The sequence below is a fragment of the Callithrix jacchus genome, chromosome 6 (genome assembly GCF_049354715.1).
Source record: "Callithrix jacchus isolate 240 chromosome 6, calJac240_pri, whole genome shotgun sequence".
NCBI lineage: Eukaryota > Metazoa > Chordata > Mammalia > Primates > Cebidae > Callithrix > Callithrix jacchus.
In genome coordinates, this window is record NC_133507.1 from 99,805,981 (window position 1) to 99,826,810 (window position 20,830).

General features: G+C 38.2%; 1 protein-coding gene across 4 annotated transcripts in view; it reads left to right on the forward strand.

The window, feature by feature from the left end:
• DPP10 (dipeptidyl peptidase like 10) overlaps positions 1-20,830 on the forward strand; it is a 1,417,953-nt gene that overhangs the window by 731,594 nt on the left and 665,529 nt on the right. For 2 of the 4 annotated variants that reach the window (XM_035306580.3, XM_054257700.2), the window contains exon 1: positions 2,953-3,567. The exons of 1 other annotated variant lie outside the window; for it this stretch is intronic. In XM_035306580.3, the coding sequence (XP_035162471.3) occupies positions 3,496-3,567 (72 nt within the window). In that variant the 5' untranslated portion in view covers positions 2,953-3,495. Of the gene's footprint in view, positions 1-2,952; positions 3,817-20,830 lie in introns of those variants that run through there. One more of the 4 variants, XM_035306582.3, reaches the window with a different exon arrangement.

Consider the following 20,830-nt stretch of genomic DNA (forward strand, 5'->3'; position numbering starts at 1 on the left):
TTCTCTTTAAGTAGATTTTTATATTCAGAAATGATACTTTGTAAATACATTTTAAAATTCATATTTCTGAATTCTAAACATAGTATTGAGACAAAATTGTGACTATAGGTGTATGTAAAACTAGAGGACACTGGAAATGTGGTGGATGGTAAGGGCCATTTGTGAGGTAATTATCTATGGATTTGTTTTTTCAATTTCTAAGTACTTAATTGACTCTCCCACTAAAATTTAAACATATACAAATAATTTGTCATTCAGAGAATAGTCATTTGATTTATAACATCAACATATCATCATGAAAATTTAGAGAATGAGATCTCAATGGGTACCTGGTCTAAGCATTTTGATTTTACCAGGTAAAATCGTGGAAGCAAGAGATAAGTGACTTCACTGTGTCCTATACCTCCAATCTCTAACGAAGCAGCAATACCAACTTGTTGACATCTAGTCAGGTACGGAACCCTCATATCTACACTGCATTAAGGTTATATATACTTTAGTAGTTTAAAAAATTTGTAGATATTTGATTGTAAATGGATATTTTGCATTTTTAAAAAAATAACATCATTAGAAATCATATAAAACAGAACTGCAAATATTCTCTTCTAAGGTGAAAGGTATTCCTTCATTTCTTCTTTCAACATTATCATTATAATTTTTTTTTCAGTGAGAAATTAAATTGAAAATGAAGTAGAACATCTTACACTATAATTCAATTGCAATACATTTTTTTAAAAAAAGTATTTATGTTGGGAATATCTGTTTACCTGTGATTAAGTTTCAATCAGTGCCCTTAACCTACATCTCAACAGCTAAAAATGTCCTTAGCTTGACAAAATAACAATCCATCCCAAAAGACAAAGACTTAAATCAAAGAAGCATTTTTTAATGAAAAAAGAATTCACAGACACATATGCACCCCCAATACATGAAACATATAATAATGTATGTCTTTATTTGTAATAAAGTGAATTTAATACTGAATTCAGAACATAGATGCAGGTTCAATAGTTGAACTCAATCAAATAAGTACTCTTATATAAAAGGGTAACTCCCTCTAGCATATACTTATCCTATGTGACAGATAACTCTGCAATAAAGTAAATTCCTTCAACTCTAGCAGATTATCCAAAATGGCAACATATTGAAAGGATGAATATACTCAAATAATCAACAGAAGAAAAAAACTATAAAGAGGGAAACATTTTCTGAATAAAGCAGACCCCCTCCATCCAAAAAAATTACATCTGAGGGAATATCTAGGTTGTCAGAATGACTGGATAAACTGCCCAGTAGCTATTATACTGATGTTTCATTTGTTAAAAGTATTTGCTTTATGCTTTTGCAACTTGCAAAGTTATTCCTAGCAAAATTTTATTTCTTCTGAAACAGAATAAATAGGTCATTCACAATATGCAATGGAATACATATTTTTGAAAAGCAAGATCTCCACTCACCCCTAATTCGATCTTTCTGCTGGTGGTTACTGATATATTTATGTTCAAATACATACTTTATAAGAACTATTGTTACAATTACTACTTGAGACAACATTATAATTCATGTTTTGGAAGCTACTGCGGCAGGAGGACAGCTCCTAGCATTTTTTTTTTTTTTTTTTTTTTTTTTTTTTTTTTTTTGAGACGGAGTTTCATTCTTGTTACCCAGGCTGGAGTGCAATGGCGCGATCTTGGCTCACCGCAATCTCCGCCTCCTGGGTTCAGGCAATTCTCCTGCCTCAGCCTCCTAAGTAGCTGGGATTACAGGCGTGCGCCACCATGCCCAGCTAGTTTTTTGTATTTTTAGTAGAGATGGGGTTTCACCATGTTGCCCAGGATGGTCTCAATCTCTTGACCTCGTGATCCACCCACCTCTGCCTCCCAAAGTGCTGGGATTACAGGCGTGAGCCACTGTGCCTGGCCAGCTTCTACCATTCCTTCAGTTAAAGCCTTTCAGTTAAGAAGTGATTAATTAATGAACTAAGTGGCTAAAAGAAAGGAGCCAGTCCTTAGCCAATAAAGCCCAACTCAGTGCTACTCTACTCCCACGTATTCTCTGTCCCCTCGGCTGGAACTGTCTTGTGCTGACTCCATTAACGCCTAAATATTCAACTCACTCCTGCCATTTCTCTGGTGAGCAATCTCCTACAACCTGTGCCTGAGACTTTGAGACTGCTTATTGTCCATAGGCTTTAGGTGCTCCAGGGAAAGCCACGTGCTAGTGCATCTGGATGAACTGTGGACTTTGTCTATCCACATGAATTCAACTGCCTAAGAGCTACACTGACTCATTGATTTGTGTCCAGGCTCCAGGTTCCCAATTCCCACATAACATAAGCTTCTTGCAGCCAGGGAATTTGGTAGGTTTGGCTTGTTTAGTCTCTTTCCCCTGCAACCCTACCTCTGAGCCTAACAGTGTGTTGGCACATCGTAGGTGCTCAATAAACGTACTTTGAGCGGGAAAGAGTTATGTCGAAGGAAGGAAAGGCTGGGAGGACTTAAGATTTGAAGGTTTCCCTACATGTGTCCAGGAAGAAAGGAAAAGAAAAAAAAAAGCGAGTGTCAGATTCTTATCGTCGTTACAGTTATTATTGTTTTTAACCAACCTTTAGGAATTCCACTGGCATTACCCAAGCAGCTGGTAGGAGAATCTGGGCTGGAGGCTAAAGAATGTCCATTGCCCCAAATCAGAAGGTGCAGAATCTCAGGTCACAATCTGAGACAACCCCTCCGGTCCCGACAGGTGTTGCCCTCCTCCCTGATGGCTCAGGGCCCCCAGTCCCCGACTGCCCCCTGCCTTTTGGGGCGCTGGAGCATGCCCAGTGGCAGAGCTGGAGCCACCAAGGGCTTTGCACGGGCGCACTCCGCTTCTCCGGGTTTTAGCAGAAGCCCGCGGGGGGCGGGGGGGTTGTGTGTGTGTGTGGGGTAACCGCGGAACCCTGCAGCCTTGGGCGCAGGAGTGGGGAGCTCTCTAGCTGTGCAGGGCTCTCTCCCGCGTTGCGGTTGGTTGCTGGGGAGATGCTAGAGCGCGGCACCCGGCTGCTCCACCTGGCGCACTGAGCACCGCGCGGGGAGCCCCAGAGGGTGGGCGGCGGGGGGCGCGGACTGCGGTAGAATGAGAGCCGGACTCCTAAGGCGCTGGGAGACATCCCTCCAGCTGGGTCAGGTGCCGGGGGCCCGCTGCTCGCTGCTCCACTAACTTGCCACTTGGTTGTGTCTGGTCTCCCAGGCTTGCTTCGCTTTCGGGTGGTGGGGGGCGGGGAGAGTGGGGACTTAGAGGGTCTGTGGTAGCCAAGGAGGGATCCTGTGAGGGGGAGCCTGCCTGGTGCCGCTCTTCTTCCCCTCCCTGTCGCTCCCCTCCCCCCACCCCGTCGCTGCTTTCCCTTCCGCCAATTCCGAGAGCGACGGGCGCCTGTGACATGCTATCGCTGCCAAGTGACGGTCCCCGAATCTGAAGTGCCCGCGAGGAAGTGAGCGCCAACGCGGGCCGCTGGCGATGACAGCCATGAAGCAGGAACAACAGTCCACCCCCGGGGCCAGGGCGAGCCAGGCGCAGCCGGCGGACCAGGTGAGAGTTGGCACTGCGGCCAAGCCCTCCCGGGAGGGGTGGCTCCCTTCCGCGTTCCCCCCGCCTCTCCTCCCAGGCTCCTCTCCCACGCCTCCCTGTTCCCACCCTCCCCCCCCCCTTCCCCACCGCCCAGGTCCAGGCTCTCCAGCTTATCCATGGACTCTGCGGGAAGTTAGAGCCTGTGAGTGCGCTCCGGGGCCGGGCGAGAGGATGCGCAAGGTGGAGAGCCGCGGGGAAACGGGGAGAGAGGTAAAGGCTGAAGGTGCCCCGGGGGAGCCCCGGCAGGTGGGCCACCAAGGGAGGGAGAGGTGGTCAGGGCCAAGGAATGGGGCCTCTTGGCTCCCTGTTAACGCCAGTGGAAGTAATCTGCTGCGCTCCTGCTGTCCACTTGCCGGGTTCAAGCCCGGGCTTCCTGTAGCTGGGACGCTCGCTGGCCAAAGCGACGCGAGTAGGCAAATGACCTTTAGGCGGACCGAGTTTTTCCTTTCCTTTCTTGTTTCTTTTGAGGAGACCGGTGTGTGTTTGTGGGTTGGGGTGGTCTCGGAGGTCGATGGGGGAAGAGTGTCCCAGACATCTGTAGTCTGCTGAGTGGAACGGAGCTTGGGGAGCAGCAAGGCATTAATTATTAATGGGAGCTGGGAAGATGCTGGCTTTAGTGATTTGCTGGATTTAGATGTGTTGTGTCTGCAGAGATGAGGTGCCCTGCGTGGGCTGAGGGTTATCCCCGTCTCTTTCCAGTCCTTCCACACCCCCCACACACACCCCTTTTTTTTGTCTTTAGAAATCTGTAGCATAGCCTCATGGTTGTGGATCCCCATCTCGTCTCTCGTCTCTTTCCCTGATTTGGGGTGATTTGGGAGTTCGCTGTCGCTCTTTTTCCAAAGTTGGAGGGTCGGGAGGGAGCGCTGAGACGCCCTGGCGAGAAGGAGGCGGAGGAGGAGGAGGAGGACGTGGGAGGCTGTGCTGAGCCTGGTGGAGGTGCGGTCACGTTTAGATCAATTAGAGACTCTGGGCAGAGAGCGCTGCACTTAGGTCAGGGATTAACAGGGGGCCCGGAGGACCCAAGCCCTGGGGTAGGAGGGTTAGGGATCTTTGCTCTGAGTGCTCTGCGAAGCCTGCTGGAGGTGTTCCTGGCAGAAGCCCTCCCAGATTATTGCTGGCCTGGGATGAAGGGAGAGCACGCAGCTAGGCTCTGGCAGCAAAGCGGCTTTTCGCGTATTCTAAGCCCTAAAGAGCCTGTTAAGGGGAGCTGTCCAAATCGCCCAGGAGAGGTGGTGAGGCCGAGGAGGCGGTGCCAGGGATGCTGTTATTAATATTGCAGACTTGGTCATCTCTCCTGGCTTGTGGTCTCTTTTCTCCCCTTCCCTCCCCTTCTCATTTCCCTCACATATGTTTCACACAGGTGGTGGGGATTACTCAATGAGTTAAAGCTCCCTTCCTGGTTATTAGTGGGAGGGGGTTGAATGTTGGTAGTTTTTACAAAGCTTTGGTTTTCTTAAACTATCCTCTTTGATCCATACTCTGAGATAAGTATGAAAATATTAAAACATATGTTCCTTCCTTTTATACCCCTTCCTCCCAAACCACAGCACACATGAGAATGTAAAAACTGGTTAGCAGATATATAAAAATAATTTCAGGACAGGAACACGGATTTAACATCCTCTTACAGGCTGACAGCCCTTAAATTTCATTAGCAAGCCGCCGAGCCTCTCTACTGCTCTTGGAATGATACTACCAATAGGAATGATTAGTCAGGTGAGAGTCCCCACATGAAATCTTTGCTCACTAACCTGTGACACCAGCTGGTTACTTGAGGCGCTGCAAACAGTTCAATGATGGTGGAAGTGGGGAGGCAGAAGGCAGAGGACACAGAAGCCGAAAATGTATGTGTAAATAGTGGATGCGCTGTCTATGCACAACAAATCCCTTTGTCAGGATTAATCTGATACTTAAAATTCATATGAAGAGATAGGTTCAAGCTCGAATCCATTTTTCTTGTTAGTGAGCATTTTTTAATAGTCACTTCAAATATTCAGGGAGTGTCTACTTTGCAAGAACTCTTGCTTTAATAGAGTATGTTTAAGTGCCTTTCTGAGTATTGACATGATTTTAAAATGTCAGTTTTATGCATCTTATGCATGTGTTAAAATAAAATAGATTGATTTTACAAAGAAAGTCAACTGAAATATACATGACAGCATCACAGAGAGGGTTTTCAAAGCACTCCCAGAAAATAACCATATCTAGTATATATTTTTTCAAAGCTTGACACATGAAATGATGGACAAATAATGTGAATGATTTCTGTGAAAGCTTAAACTACTTTCCGTAAGACTACTAAGCTTTTATTAGCCCTATTAGTCATTATGGTTTAATTCTGTAATAGTCACACAACTCTCATGCAATACTAGATTTAATAGCTGCATAAAGATGTGATTCATTGTGCTGGATTCTATAATATTTCAAAAAAAATACAAATTTAAATTAAAATGTACCTTCATGAAATTATACCTAGTGGTTAAATAGGGCATATGTTCCAGCAAATCAACCACTATGCATTGCTTTCGAATGATTGAAGCTATTGCATGTTGCCAAAAATATCTTCTACTTTCTATGGTAAAGATTTTTATGAAACCTCAAAGATGCCTTGTCCTGAGGCCATCAAACACCTATTTTCACGTATAGCACAGTGGAAGACCATAATCCTTTCTCTAAATAAAAGTGGTTATGAACCATATAATTTGGTTACTGTTATAGTCCTGTAGAGGGCTCAACCTTCCTGTTTCATCTGTTCTGGTACTGTCCTCTGGCACAGGGTGCCATGGCAAGAGAACGTTCCCTCCCTCCCTAGGGAATGGTGACAACAAGAATAGGAGGGACTGTATATTTTATGAATATTCTGAATCATTGGAAATACTTTTGTCATCGTAATAATCTTTCTTTTAAAGATTCTTTGATTAAAGAATATTTATAACAATTATTTTTGTTGCTTTCATAACACTCCACATTTACAAAATGTCTAAAAACAAATGCTTGGACATGAGTAGCCACCATCATTTCTTAACATGATCAATATCTCAATTAACACTGCAAGGTCTAGGAACTGAAGTGGCTAATTATAATTATTATTTAAAAAAATTACTTCCTGAATGCTTACCACAGGCAGAGTACTATTCTCAATGTTCATAAAGTAACATTTATTGAATGTATTTTTCTATTTGATTCTCAAAGCAGTTATTTGAGGTGGGTTCTATTTTTATTCCTATTTTAGAGATGAGAATACAGAGGATTAAGGAAGTTAAGCAACTTGGCCAAACTTGTCTTTATAAGTGGTGGAGGTGAGACTTAGCCCGGATCTCATTGAGGTCTGAAGCCTCACCTTTTAATTTCTAAACAGTCACACATTTCTATTGTAAGAATGAAAATAATTGCAAATTATATGAGTATGTGTGCGTGTGCGCGCGTGCACATTTACCTTGAATATAAAATGGATGAATAGTTTGTTTAAAGCTTCAACAATGCATGTTAATAATAGCTCTGGAAATTTTAAAGTTAACTTAATATGATTCTGCTGATCTATATAATACAAAAAGAACAAGATAGATCCTCATTAATTCATGTGAACTTTTTTTTATCTTTGTATCACTTGTCCCTGATGATGAGACTCTCAAGGTTTGTTAAATGAGTATGTGTATATATTTTTAATGGTCAATCGGACAAGGTTTAGAATTTGCTCACATTTCCACCAGGTGGCACCCTTCTGCTGACTCCAGTGGGTAAAAAGATTGCCTAAAAAGCTTGGCTGTTCTCAGCTCCAAAAACCAAACGAAAATAACCACACAAAAACAAAACAACAAAAACAAAACCGTCCCACTTTTTAGATTATGCCTAAAAAGCATATTTTTAAAAGCAACTATTTGACTACAAATACAGCATTTGTTATGCATTTTCTTTTGGGGGAAAACTAACCTCTTACAATTGAATATGTAGCAGTCACTTGATGAAATAAGTCATGACCAGAATTGAGATGAAATGTGTAACGTCTAAAATGCCTTCCGTGAAATATTCATGTGCTTTTGACCTTTAGGTAACATTAACTTAAGATGTTTTAATACAGAAATTGGTATTCAGTATTTTTATTGCACCTTTGGTCTAGCAAACCAGATTAAAATATTAAAATGTATGCTTAATGAAAAAAAATTGCAAAATTTATTTTTCTATTTGTTCTTTGCTAATATATACACATCATAATTTGATCAATAAATGAGTGTTTTGAAACAGAACCTTCATAAATAATATCAAAAAAATTTAATTAATAAAAAATTTATTTCTTCTAATTATTCAACACATAAAATGTCATATTTAATTGTGGGTAGAGTTCTATATAATTTGGTTATAAAAGATAAACATTAAATAAAGAGTTATATGGAAGCCTATGATTTGAGAAAAAAATACATTTTCTCTCCTTCAGTTTCTTATTTTTTATTCATAAATATTTCATATTATATACATTTGTAATATAAATTTTATATATAAGGCACGTTATATTTATTAAGAACATTCCACAAAATATCTCTTGTGTAGAAACTTCTAATACATCTATTTCATTATTTCAGGATCTGAGCAAATGGTACATTTTAAAGAGATTAAATTATATAAAAACAACTTAAAGAAAATTGTATTATTAAATATTAATGCTGCATTATCTTACAAAGCACATTACATTGGAAACAAAACACTTAACCAAATTTCTCCCAGTCTAAGTAAAAATGAAGCAATTTCAAAATTTTGGTTTGTTGAATTATTTATGATTACAGAGTGTCTTAAGCTTTACTACTTATAGGCACATTTTAAATTTACTTACAGTGTGACCTGGAACAGACACAGTGCCAGAGATTTTGTAAGATTTTGTGCTATCAACCATAAATATTTATTAATCACTGTCTGTGTGTTATGCACTGGAAATTACAGAGTCAAGTTTGTATCCCCGGCCCATGAGAGACCACTGTGTTTTCTTGGGCAGGATAACTGAATTTCCGTATTTCATCTGTGAATGGAGGTGACTGCAGTTCCCTTTACATGTTTGTTCTAAAGGTTAAATGATATAATAAGTAAGAGTATTTGAATAAGGCCTGACACATACCAAGTCTTCTTATTAAATGTATACTCTGGGACTAAGAGCCTAGAGAAAATTGGAAAAAAAATAGGGCTGGGCCTGATACAGTGGCTTGCACCTGTAAGCCCAGCACTTTGGGAGGCTGAGGTGGATAGATTGAGCCTAGAAGTTCTAGACCAGTGTGGGCAACATACTGTGACCTTGTCTCAAAAGAAAAAGAAAAAAAAAGAAGAAGAAAAGAATTAGTAGTGTTTAGGGGCACACTCCTGTGGTCCCAGCTACTCTGAAGGCTGGGGTGGGACAATTGTTTGAGCCTGAGAGGTCAAGGCCACAGTGAGCTGAGATTGTGCCAATGCACTCTAGCCTGGGCAGCAGAGCGAGACACTGTCTCTAAAAAACAAACAAAAAAACTCTTGGAGGATTTTTAATCCATGTATAGCTGATCCAAATCCATTATTTTAACTTCACAGACAACCACATTTTGCAGTACACATATTAAGTATGATTACATACGAGTTTGTGGGTGCATGTAAATATATTAATGGATTTGGACATCAAACCTATTTCGGCAGCCATCCAGACTTCAAAATATTCTGTTGCATCCTGACTTTCATTCAATCAAAATTAAACAATAAAATTCTTTGCTGTTCTACTCTGTAAGAAGTCAGACTAAAAGTAAACTTTGGCTAATTCTCACCAATAGTTGAATTAGCTGCTGAAGTTGCATATCGTTTTCAGTGCAATGTACTTCCCCAGGTAATTAGCATGAGAAAGAAGATATTTAAAGGAAAGACAGATGAGATTTACAGAAATATTTAAGGGGGTGAGATTTGGGTCAGTGTAGCAGGAGAGTGTGCCTGGCAGTGGAGCCACCAAGAACCCAGGGTGCCTGCTCCTACTGTCATGGGGAGGGGCATGGAATTGGATCAAACAAAAGTCAAATGACTTTTTCACAGTTTTTTTCTACAGCTTTTTCTGTGTAACATTTAAGTTTACATGTCTGTTTCACTTATTAAAATCTCCATATATTTTCATACTTGCTAAGTGACTTATTTGTGTCCTAACCAAGTTCATGTACTATTAACATTAGAATGGGGGCCATATACTAACACATAGATCAACCAGAAAAATTTTGGAGATTTTTCCATCTGAAGACATATACAAGGTCCAAAAAGAGGCCATACAAATGATAAATAGAATGTAAACTTTTTCATAAACGTCTATCCTTATGGATAGTTAGAAATATTCCTGCTCTAGTGAATGCTGCCCTTCCTTGAGAAGTCATGTAGCTTAGTATTGATTATTCCCAGCATCTCTTATTTTAAAGTTTTTATTGACCTGATCCACAAGGTTTCTGGCAATAACAATCTCTGTTTATTTGTCCCTATCTAATAGCACCTGTTCGCTAAGGCTTTTAAAATTAGCACCTACCTTCTTTCTACATGGCAGACATTCTTATCATTGACTGCATATTAACTCACGGAATGCTTGTCATTTCCTTTCCAGTGTAGTAGAGAAGGCTGGGAAATGGTTTGGAGGGAAGACTGGGGTACTGAAAAGAAAGCTCTTCTATTGTAGATTCATGTTTGTTAAGCTTTCCTGAATTCTTTGAATTTCCAGCATATCCATATGTAATTATAAATATGTTACCTGCTGCCAGGCTAAATACAGAGAACTCACTTTTATCCAAAATTGATAAAATAAATATTTTGAATTGTTCTGTTCCATAATTGATGTGAACAGTAATGTCTTCTACAAAATAAAAAAAATTCCAAGTGTATCATACCATAGTTTATTCAAAAATTATTAAAATGTTCTACAACATTTTTGGAATTGCCAAATGATTTTCAAGTTGGATTACATTTTGGGGAGAGGCAACCTGATGTAAGACTGAGAACAGACTTAAACATATTTCTGATTGATTCCTTCCTCTACCATTTACTAGGCAATTTATAATCCCACTAAAACCATTCTTTCATCTTGAAAAGGGAGAGGATGATGAGAATGTTGCAAGAATTAGAGACAATCTATGTAAATGAGCTTTTATCACATCTGGCTCAAGCTTGAAACTTCAGTATTTTCATTCTTGATATCATGCTTCTAGATCATCTGAGAAGGATATTTTACTCTTTTACAAGAGTAATTTTGCATTTATGTTAATGAAAATGCTGAATATGTGTGTACATCATTATCAAATATTAACACTACACACACACGCACGTGTGCACACACACGATCTAAATACAGTGGGGATTTTATAGTTAGATTATTACAGGGCATCAGATGAAAATGAATTTGTGACAACTTGACTGATTTCTACTATTTTTAGAAGACGGTCTATTTTCACAAAAGACTTAGGGTCTTGTTTGACATGTTCATGGTTTAATATTCTCTTTCTAGAAGTTTGGTTCCCAGAAATGATTCACTTAGAAATTTTTTACATATAGGAACTGGTGATATATTGAGTTGAAATTTAAGAAAAGTTAGTTGAGTGCATAATCAAAACTATTTTTTGATACAGCCAAGCTATGTATTATGTGACTTTAATATTATAATTTGTCATACTTACTGATTTTCTCAGGTCAGGAAAAAATAACTATGTATCAGATTATAAAAGATAGCACATGAAGAAAAGTGAGGAAAAATAGCTATTTTTATTTTTATCCTAACTCTCTTTTTAATATCTAAATGAAGATTGTTTCTTATTCCATCTGAGAAACTCTGCTCTGAAAACAGAAATGTGACAAATCTGTATTACATAATACAGAACTTGAGTGGCAGGCTCTCCTGTGTTTATTTTCAAATAACAGACCAAAGAGACCACTTGAAGTTGCATGAATAATGCTTGTACAGGGAAAAATAGGCTTTTCTTGTTATTGGAACATGGGTTTACTTTTGGCAAGAACTGAGTAACTGAAAACTCTGATACTCATATTTCCAAATTTCACCTCCAGGAATGGTTTTAATATAAGTTAATGAATGCAAAACATGCCCCTTTTTTCATTTCACATGTTTTAGAACAAGTACTATAAGTCTTTCATAAAGCAATCCTTTACATCAGTGTGTCACAAATTTGCATTTATAATTCTTCTCCCTTAGACACAGAATCGAAGATGAGGAACTGAGACAATGTTTGAACAGAGGTCGAAATATATCTTTTTGAGAGTAAAAAAACTGAAATCCATAACAGATTCCTCAAATTTAGAATAGGTCATTTGTTTGGCAAAATTAGTCTATAATTTAAGTTTGCTAGGATCTATAAAATTGTAAATAGATTTTCTATCTACCTCATTAGCTTTTAGGAACTTCAAGGGAAAAGACTATGCATTTCACTTGTATGTTCCTTTTTAGAGTACTAAAACATAAGTGTTCCGAGAAATAAAGTAAACATATTTTGAAGCCATACCCAACATCTTCATCAGGGTTATTTCTTTTCTCTCTTAGGAATTGTATGTACCCCACTTCTTGGCAACCATATTGAGAGTGATAGGCATGTGTGAAATTTGTTTATAATTGTTCCAAAATGAGATTTACTCAACTTTAGGTCACTGTGGCATGATGAGAATCTCATTCTTATGCATTTCTATTTGCTCAGAGTCAGTATCTCTGTCTTCCAGGATTATACTTTTGGTTCCTCCATCTCTCTTTGCATGAGGGCCATCTCCAAAGCCAAATCCAGCTCCCTCCACCTCTCTACATTTCTGAGAACCATCATCTGTGTTAAGAGTTGATTGACTTGCTGACAAGGAATACTTTGACATTGGCTGGGCACTGTGTCTCATGCCTGTAATCTCAGCACTTTGGAATGCCAGGGCAGATTGATCACCTGAGGTCAGGAGTTTGAGGTCAACATGGTGAAACCTCATATCTACTAAAAATACAAAAATTAGCTTGGTGTAATGGTACATGCCTGTAATCCCAGCTACGCTGGAGGCTGAGGCTGGACAGTCACTTGAACCCAGGAAGCAGAGGTTGCAGTGAGCCGAGATTGTGCCACTGAACTCCAGCCTGAGCAACAGAGAGAGACTCTATCCAAAAAAAAAAAAAAAAGAAAAAGAAAAGAAAAAAGGTAAAAGAAAAAAAAAAGAAAAAGAAAAAAAATACTTGGATGTCAGTAACAGCATTGCCTTTCTAAATTATTTCCTTCAAATAGCCATGACATGATAAATGATAACATTCAGAGAAATTGTTCTGTTTCCTGAATCTCACACGTTTGTATTCAAATCAAGGAACAGACAATGGAGAGGTGAAGTGACTTGTCTAAGATCACACTGATGGTTAGAATTAGAAGCAGTATTTGATTATGGGTCTTTTTACGTAGGGCCGTTTTCTGTGTATCATGTTCCCAGATTCAGCTGCTGATACAAAGACTTTGGTGGTGTCATGGTGCCTTCCTTGCCACTTGACATTAGTATAACCTTTTTTTTTTTCTAGAAAAAAAAAAAGCATGTTTTAAAATGCTTTGTGTCGGTAGGCAAAGCTCATTTGACGTTTCTTGATTTCTCCTTTGTGAGGTGCTAGTTGAGGTCAGTGTTCCTTAGACTTTTGGTGCCTGGCCACAAGACATCACAAAAGAGCATATACATCTTCTCTAATCTTCCATGGTAAGAGGTTACACCCAGAGCCATAATGCCATTCTGAAAATTAACTGTGAAATTCACCACTCAAATGAAATGGGAGTGCCACCACTACACAAATGGAAGTTGACTTTCTAAAGCTTCCCTCTTACTCTCAGTATGAATAAGCAACTGCTGATATCTACATTGAGCATTTGAAACTGAAACTCAGCAGCAGAGGAGTAGCAATTGGATGAATCCGTCCTTGAGGAAAGATGCACTTCAAAAACTCTAGAATGCATGCAGGTAAATTTTAGAGCTTTCTTGGGAAGTTATTAGAAACAACAGACTCCTGATACACTGGGATTCTTGGTAAGAAAAGCTTTTCCAGAAGCTGATTATTTGTATTCCCAGACATAGTTATCAGAACACTAAGCTCCAATACAGACTAGAAAAGTGTTTATAAACTAAATAAATAAGTCCACGAGAATGATTTTTGAGACACATAGAATTATTTTTAGTGGATAGACCCAGGGATTTCTATTCATTTAAACTGACTTTAAACCCTAGAACCTTGACATACTAGTTTGAACAACTTACCCTCTCTGAATCTGATACTTTATATGGAAGTGAAATGATGATTATTTTGCAGAATTGTTTTGAGGATCAGCAGTAATATACATTGATTACCCAAGAGGTGCTGAAAAATGGTGGTGCTTATTATTTGGTTATTAATGTGGGTTGGGTTGCTATACCACACATAGACAGAATGATGGAAAATCAAACTATGTTGGATGGTGAAGTTCCCAGAAGCTGGAAACACAGCTATAAAGCACCTTTCATCATTATTTGACATTGGAAGCTTAAGGCCATCTTGAATATTGAACTCTTATTTTTGTTGGTATGCAGATTATGTAGAGTCCTCCTGATTCCAAAGCAAACATGGATTGGGAGTTGGTTAAGAAAATATATGGCATCCGTTTTTATATTTCTTATCATGCAGAGAAGTTGACAAAGTTAGTATTTTGAAAATGGAAAACTGAATATGAATTCACTTTTCTGAATTTTTTTTTTTTACTTTCCCCATCCCCATAGTTAAATTCCATCTCATGTTTATAATGTATTCTGCATTTGGAGTGCAGCTTCATTCCTTCTCAGAGCTACAGTTCTTGAGCTGTAACAGCAAATCCAAAAAACTAATATGGAATCACAGATGGTGCAAATATTTGAAAATAGGTAAATACAATTTAGGATTAACTGCTTGGACTCGGAAATATCAGCTTCACATTGCTTATTGGTCACATAAGGCAATTTTAGTTAAGAAAAATCCAGAACAAAGCCATCATGATATAAAATTGCTGGTTTGGAGATGTGCAGCATAACAAGCCCATAATTGTTATGTAAACCTCAAAATGAGTCATTCTGTAACAAGAAAAAGGTATTTTAGAGAGATCACAAAGCACCAAGAGGTTACATAGGGATAAAAAATTAAGCAGATATCATAACATGTTCCTGTTGTACAGTACCATCTGCTGACTTTCATTTACAGCCAGTTTTTAAGGAGAAAATGTCCATTCTTAAGGGTATGCTTTAGGTAGACACATATTAAATGACCTGAGCATGAGAGGCAACAGTCATATTGCCAGTGTAAAATCTGCAGATGGTAATTATTAGTAACATGCAATGTGGGCTCACAGTTCTGACTCTGAGAGTCTTAAATAATAGAATCTCATTTTTTTCCACTATCCCCCTTCAAGATGTACATATATTTGAAAAGAATCTTACAACTGACTCTGTGATTAGGTTACCTGGTTTACTGATTAGGCAATAGAGAATGACAAAGGCTAAGTTGCTCAAAATCATACAACTGATCAGTTTGGTACAGTAGAGGCAATAGTTCCTCCCTCCTCGGTTAAGAGTTTGGTAAAAGAAGCCTCACTTAATTATTAGAATCATAGAAATCACTTTTGATTATCTGTAATGATGTTGATAAAGCAAAATTGGATAAGAATTAAGGTGGAAAGGTCCCAGCTGGTTTAGAATTTTATTTTTATTTTTGGTAGCAGGTTTAATAAGGAGATGTATTATATAGATTCTACCTGGAAGGAATAAGACTATCATGGTTTTTGTAAAGTCTAGATTTTCTTGAGTATCTTATTTTCCTGATGAAGTAATAGAGAGTAGGAAGGCCTGCTCCAGATCAGACATGAAGATCTATAAGACAGTATTGATCCCTTTCAATGTACGTTTCCAAGTAAAAAAACAGAGTTCTCATATAAATATGTAGTGAATATCTGTCAAGAACGTAACTTATTAAAGGAAGCATCAAGATGGTAAAGTTGGTTTAAGCAGTATTTGAGGGAGAGAGATCCGTATAGTCTGAAACGAATGACTTCCAAAGTTTTCAAAATTAAATACAAAACTGATTAATATTCAAGCCATAACCTTTGTGGCTTTCTTTGATAGCAGACAGAAATTTTTTGCTACTCATCTATTTTCTATAATTAACATCTAACTTTACAGATTCTGGGCCTGTGTAATAGTGAACAGTAAGAAAATGTAGGGTACATTCTCCTAAAATTATATAATCATATGTCAGCTGATTACATAGTGGCCCAGTTTGACATTGAAAAGATGAATGTATAGTTACACTTGTTTTATTTGCAGTTCTTAAATTGTTTTCTTAACATTCCCAAGCTCAGAAAAATTGTGCAATCTGGGCCTACACTTGATGTCACAGCCAACTTCTTAAGCCATTTTATTAAAGTTTTCTATAAGCCTGATGGAGCTTCCAGGGTCAGATTTGATTCACCAGCAGTGAGGGCCTGGAATGCAGCCAGTCAGCCAACATTGCTTGACCAGTTTGTCCCAAGAAATTGATGCAGATGTCTATGAAGGCTAGAGGAGAACAGTTTGGTAGTCTCAAATAGCTTTTCCGTGGAGAAGATGAGATAAGATAATTGCACAAAGGAAGTGAAAAACTATTCTTGGAGGATTTAGCAAAATAAGGTTCAGCTCAAGCTGCATGGTGGTAGTTGTTCCTGGAGATGGCTCCTTTTAGAACGGCCCATAGGGAGAAGAGAGATTAACTATCAACATGGTGTGATTTAAGGCCTATCATAAATTTTCATTCCCCTGCGACTTGCATCCCTGACTGTCACTGTTCTGAAAAATAGCTCTTCTCATTCATCTGTGCAGCTCTGGATTCTACCGTGACTTCCTTTGTTCCTTTAACTTCTGGCTGAGCAGGGGATATTAACAATTTAGGTCTAATTTGTATTCATTTGCTGCTCCATGATGGCTTGGTATGCTCTGTCTTGAGAACCCATATTTGCAGGCCAGAAAAAATGAGGGCTTTATAAATTTAAGAGGGGCGGGGAACAGGACGAAGTAAACATGAATGGGACTGGGAACCTCAAGAGAGAATCACCACTTGCACTTGAAGCAAGCTACTTCCCTTCCCTGGCCCTTTCCTATCAGTGTTTTTAAAAAAAGAGTAAGTTTACATGAGTACTTGTGTGCAGTATTAAAAGGGGTTCAATGAATAATTTGGAATTTAAGCAACTTATTAAATTATTGAATCTTAGTTTCCTAAAATATCTTTTATTTTCTCATAGAAAAGACCAACACTATTCAATAGTACATTCTGGAAAGATGAAAATGTTCATTATTGGTGCTTTCCAATATGATAACCACTAGCTACACATGGCTATTATGTTAAATACTTGAATTGCAACTAGTGACACTGAAGAACTGAATTCTTAATTTTAATTAATTTAAGCTTAAATAGTTGTATGTTGCTAGGGCTACTATATTGGAGAATCAGTTTTAGAACATAACTTTTTAAACTTTAATGTGCATGTGAATCACTTGGGGATATTGCTGAAAAGCAGATCCTAGTCCAGTGATTGTGAAGTGGGGTCCAAGATTCTGCATTTATAGCAGGTGCCCAGATGATGTGTGTTCTGTGGACCACACTCTGAGAAGTAAGGCTTTATTTCTCAAAAGCAAGAATTCTGTAATCCTAGTTTATGACTTTAGCCTGGCTGACATTTCTCCTAGAAGATGAGTGTGATGAGTCTGTAGCAAAATTACAAAATATAACTTTCAAATTATAAAAAGAAAATAATTTTAGTGATGAAATTCTTGGTATTTTTATTATCATTGACAGTAGTTAAAATTTTGAGTCTATGCTATTTATATATGTCATGCAATTATCAATTGCTTAAAGTGTATTTAACCCTCATGATAACCTTGTGTAAATATCTGTCAAGAATTGAACTCATTAAAGGAAGCATCACTTACACTACTTTTATTCCAGTTTTGCAACTGTGAGGAGCTAAGGTTTAGCAAAGTTAAGAGATTTTCAAGATTGCACGGGTGGTAAATGCAGAAGTTATCTTTTGATCACATACAGTCTTACATATTTTAATAACTGTCAACTTCTTTCCTCTTATTGAATGGAGGCCAATGATTTCCCGCTTGTGGCTGATCAATAAATTTTATTCAGTTCTTTTCTACAAATGATAATATAGAAGCCATACTGGTAGTTGTAGTAATAATGCTCACTAGAACTCTGTGTGCAAGTTAGTATTCTCATCCTCACTTTAAAGATGAGGAAACTGAGATTCAGAGAGGAACTTCTTACACTATGTAGTTTGATTATGACCACATAACTTCTAGGTGGAAGAATCAGGTTTTGAACGTCGATTGTCTGTCTCTGGAGTCCATGCTTTTGTCTATTCTAGTAGACAGTTTCTCATGCGTTCAGTGAGCACCTACTCTGTTAGGCAGTGTGCCGCAAGCATGGCCCCTGCCTTCTGTGTATTCAATTGAAAATGTAGTTTACTTTGAAAATATTAATCATGTATGATTTTATGTCTATCAGCAATATTTTAAGCCAAAAAAGTCATGTTTTATTGTCCAAAATGTATGATTTAGTTTGTATCATCTTTGAAACCAACTTAGTGTGTCATCTATGAAGCTGACTTTTTAAATTGCGTATATTTAGTTTTAGTATGTTACCCCTACTTTTTTATTAGTGAATAACTGGTGAGCACTGTAAGATGTGTACATGTATGCGTGTGTATGTATATATTAAGGTAAATGTTACAATTTAGAAAAGCTTGAAATTGTCTTTCTTGTCTTCCATAATGACCTTGAGCAACAAATTGGCTTAACCATTTTATGAATGTGAAGGTGAATACTTTGCTCCCAGGTTTTCAGTAACCTAAGGATAATATTTAAGCCTTATTTTTCAGAGGTATTTGTCATTTTGTTTAGTTCGGCAGTCAATGCTTACAGAGTATTTTTTCACTTGCAATTTTAAATAAAACAATATTCTTTAATTTCTGAATAACATATTCATGTAGTTCAAACATCAAATATTACACAAATATATGCAATGAAACCTCTCCTTCCCAGAGCTGTTCCCCAGCTATGCAGTTCCTCACTCTATCATTCTTTTGGTAGGTAATCGCTAATGTTATTTTCATTGTTTTCTTTTCTTTGTTCCAGAGAATTGTTTGTATTTTCAAGCTAGTTTAGACTCTCTTTACCTCTCCTTTTATAAAAATGTTAGCAAACATGTTTATTTTAAAGTGAATGACATTGCTTTTCTTGAGAAAAATCTGGGCATTATCAAAAGAGACCCTCTAAAAGTTGGCTTCTTTAAAAAATATTCCTCCTTTTTTCATGATGAGATAGATATTATGTGTCTCATAAACTGGTAAGTGATAGCCAATCTTGGTGCAAGTGTGTTTACTGTGCCCTTGCCTACATATAGAAGGGAGGAGCCATGCTCTCAGTACATTGTTTGACAAAGAATAGGTGCTCATGTGAAACACTGTCTCCTGGAGTAGACAAGGGCATGGACTCTCGGGGCAGATAATCCAGGTTTAAAACCCAGTTCTGCCACCTAGAAGTCATGTGGCCCTAGTCAAATTACTTTCCCTCTCTGAACCTTAGTTTCCTCATCTTTAAAATGAGGACAACAAACTAACTTGTATGTAGAGTTCTAGTGAGCATTATTACTACAACAACTACTATGAATACCACTACTGTGATCTATGGAAGAGAGTGGCTACTTTACAATCGGCAAATCATTGGCCTCAACTTAATAAAGAAAATAAATTGATGGCTATTGTAATATGTATGATGATATGTAATCTAAAGATAACTTCTGCATATATTATCTGTTCTGTTTTGGGTGTCCTTTAACCTCTCTGAACCTCAGCTCCTTGTTAGAAATAAATTTTCAGTGTTGCAAAAGAAATAGCACTCAAACATAAATTTTCTCAGCAAGGCAATTTACTTCTATAGAAGAGTGCACCTCATGAATGGAGCAATGGGCAAGAGCACACTTGAACAAGGGAAGGGAATGAGTTCTTATCCCTGATGCAGGTATCTTCTACTGCCGTGTCATTCCCTTATTGGCTAGGGTTGGACCACACAGTCTAAGCTAATTCTGATTGGCTATTTTAAGGAGAGCAGGGGTATGAGCCAGAGTGGCAGGGTGAGCAGTTTTGGTGGGGTAGATGGTTATGGAACAGGTGACTAAAGGTGACTCAGGTCAGAGCAGCTGACCATGGGTACAGATGTAAACTACTGATTAGAACCGATTGGAAGGTTGTTTACTGAAGCTAGGTGAAAAGAGATGAAGAGAACAAGGAAGTAAATTTTAAAATTCAGAACAAAGAAAAAGGAAACTGAACATACAATCATGATTCTTTGAAGAGAACCTTAGAACTCACTGTATTTAACATCCTCATTAGCAAAACTGTAATAAAAGTATTCAATATTTTGGCATCCACTTCAGTACTCTGTGTGTGTGTGTGTGTGTGTGTGTGTGTGTGTGTGTGTGTGAATATGTATGTATATATGCCTTTATACACATGCTTTTCAATTTATGATGGGGTTAGGTCCTAACATAACCATTGCAAATCAAAAATATAATCAGGTCAGAAATGCATCATAAATTGAAACTATCATAATTTCCTCTCCATATTATGGGATTGTAGTTTCTATTGAATGTGTATGGCTTTCACACCATGGTAAAGCCAAATTATCATAAGCCAGGGACCATCTAGAAAGCATTGGTCTACATATGTTAATGGGGATCTTAACAAATTAAAAATAGAAAACTTCATTCTTATTTCCAGCAGTAGACTCAGGAATGAATTCCAGCTTTTGCATATTTTAATAACTTGAAAATAGTTAATGAGCCTTTCCCAGTGGATGGGTAAAAGAGAAGGGCTCCCAGCACTTTGGGAGGCCGAGGAGGGTGGATCACGAGGTCAAGAGATCAAGAACATCCTGGTCAACATGGTGAAACCCCATCTCTACTAAAAATACAAAAAATTAGCTGGACATGATGGCACGTGCCTGTAATCCCAGCTACTCAGGAGGCTGAGGCAGGAGGATTGCCTGAACCCAGGAGGCGGAGGTTGCAGTGAGCCGAGATCATGCCATTGCACTCCAGCCTGGGTAACAAGAGCAAAATTCCATCCCCCCCCCCAAAAAAAAAGGAGGGCTATTATTGAAATATTCTGAAACACAATGCTATAGCTTATAAGATATTCATGTTAAG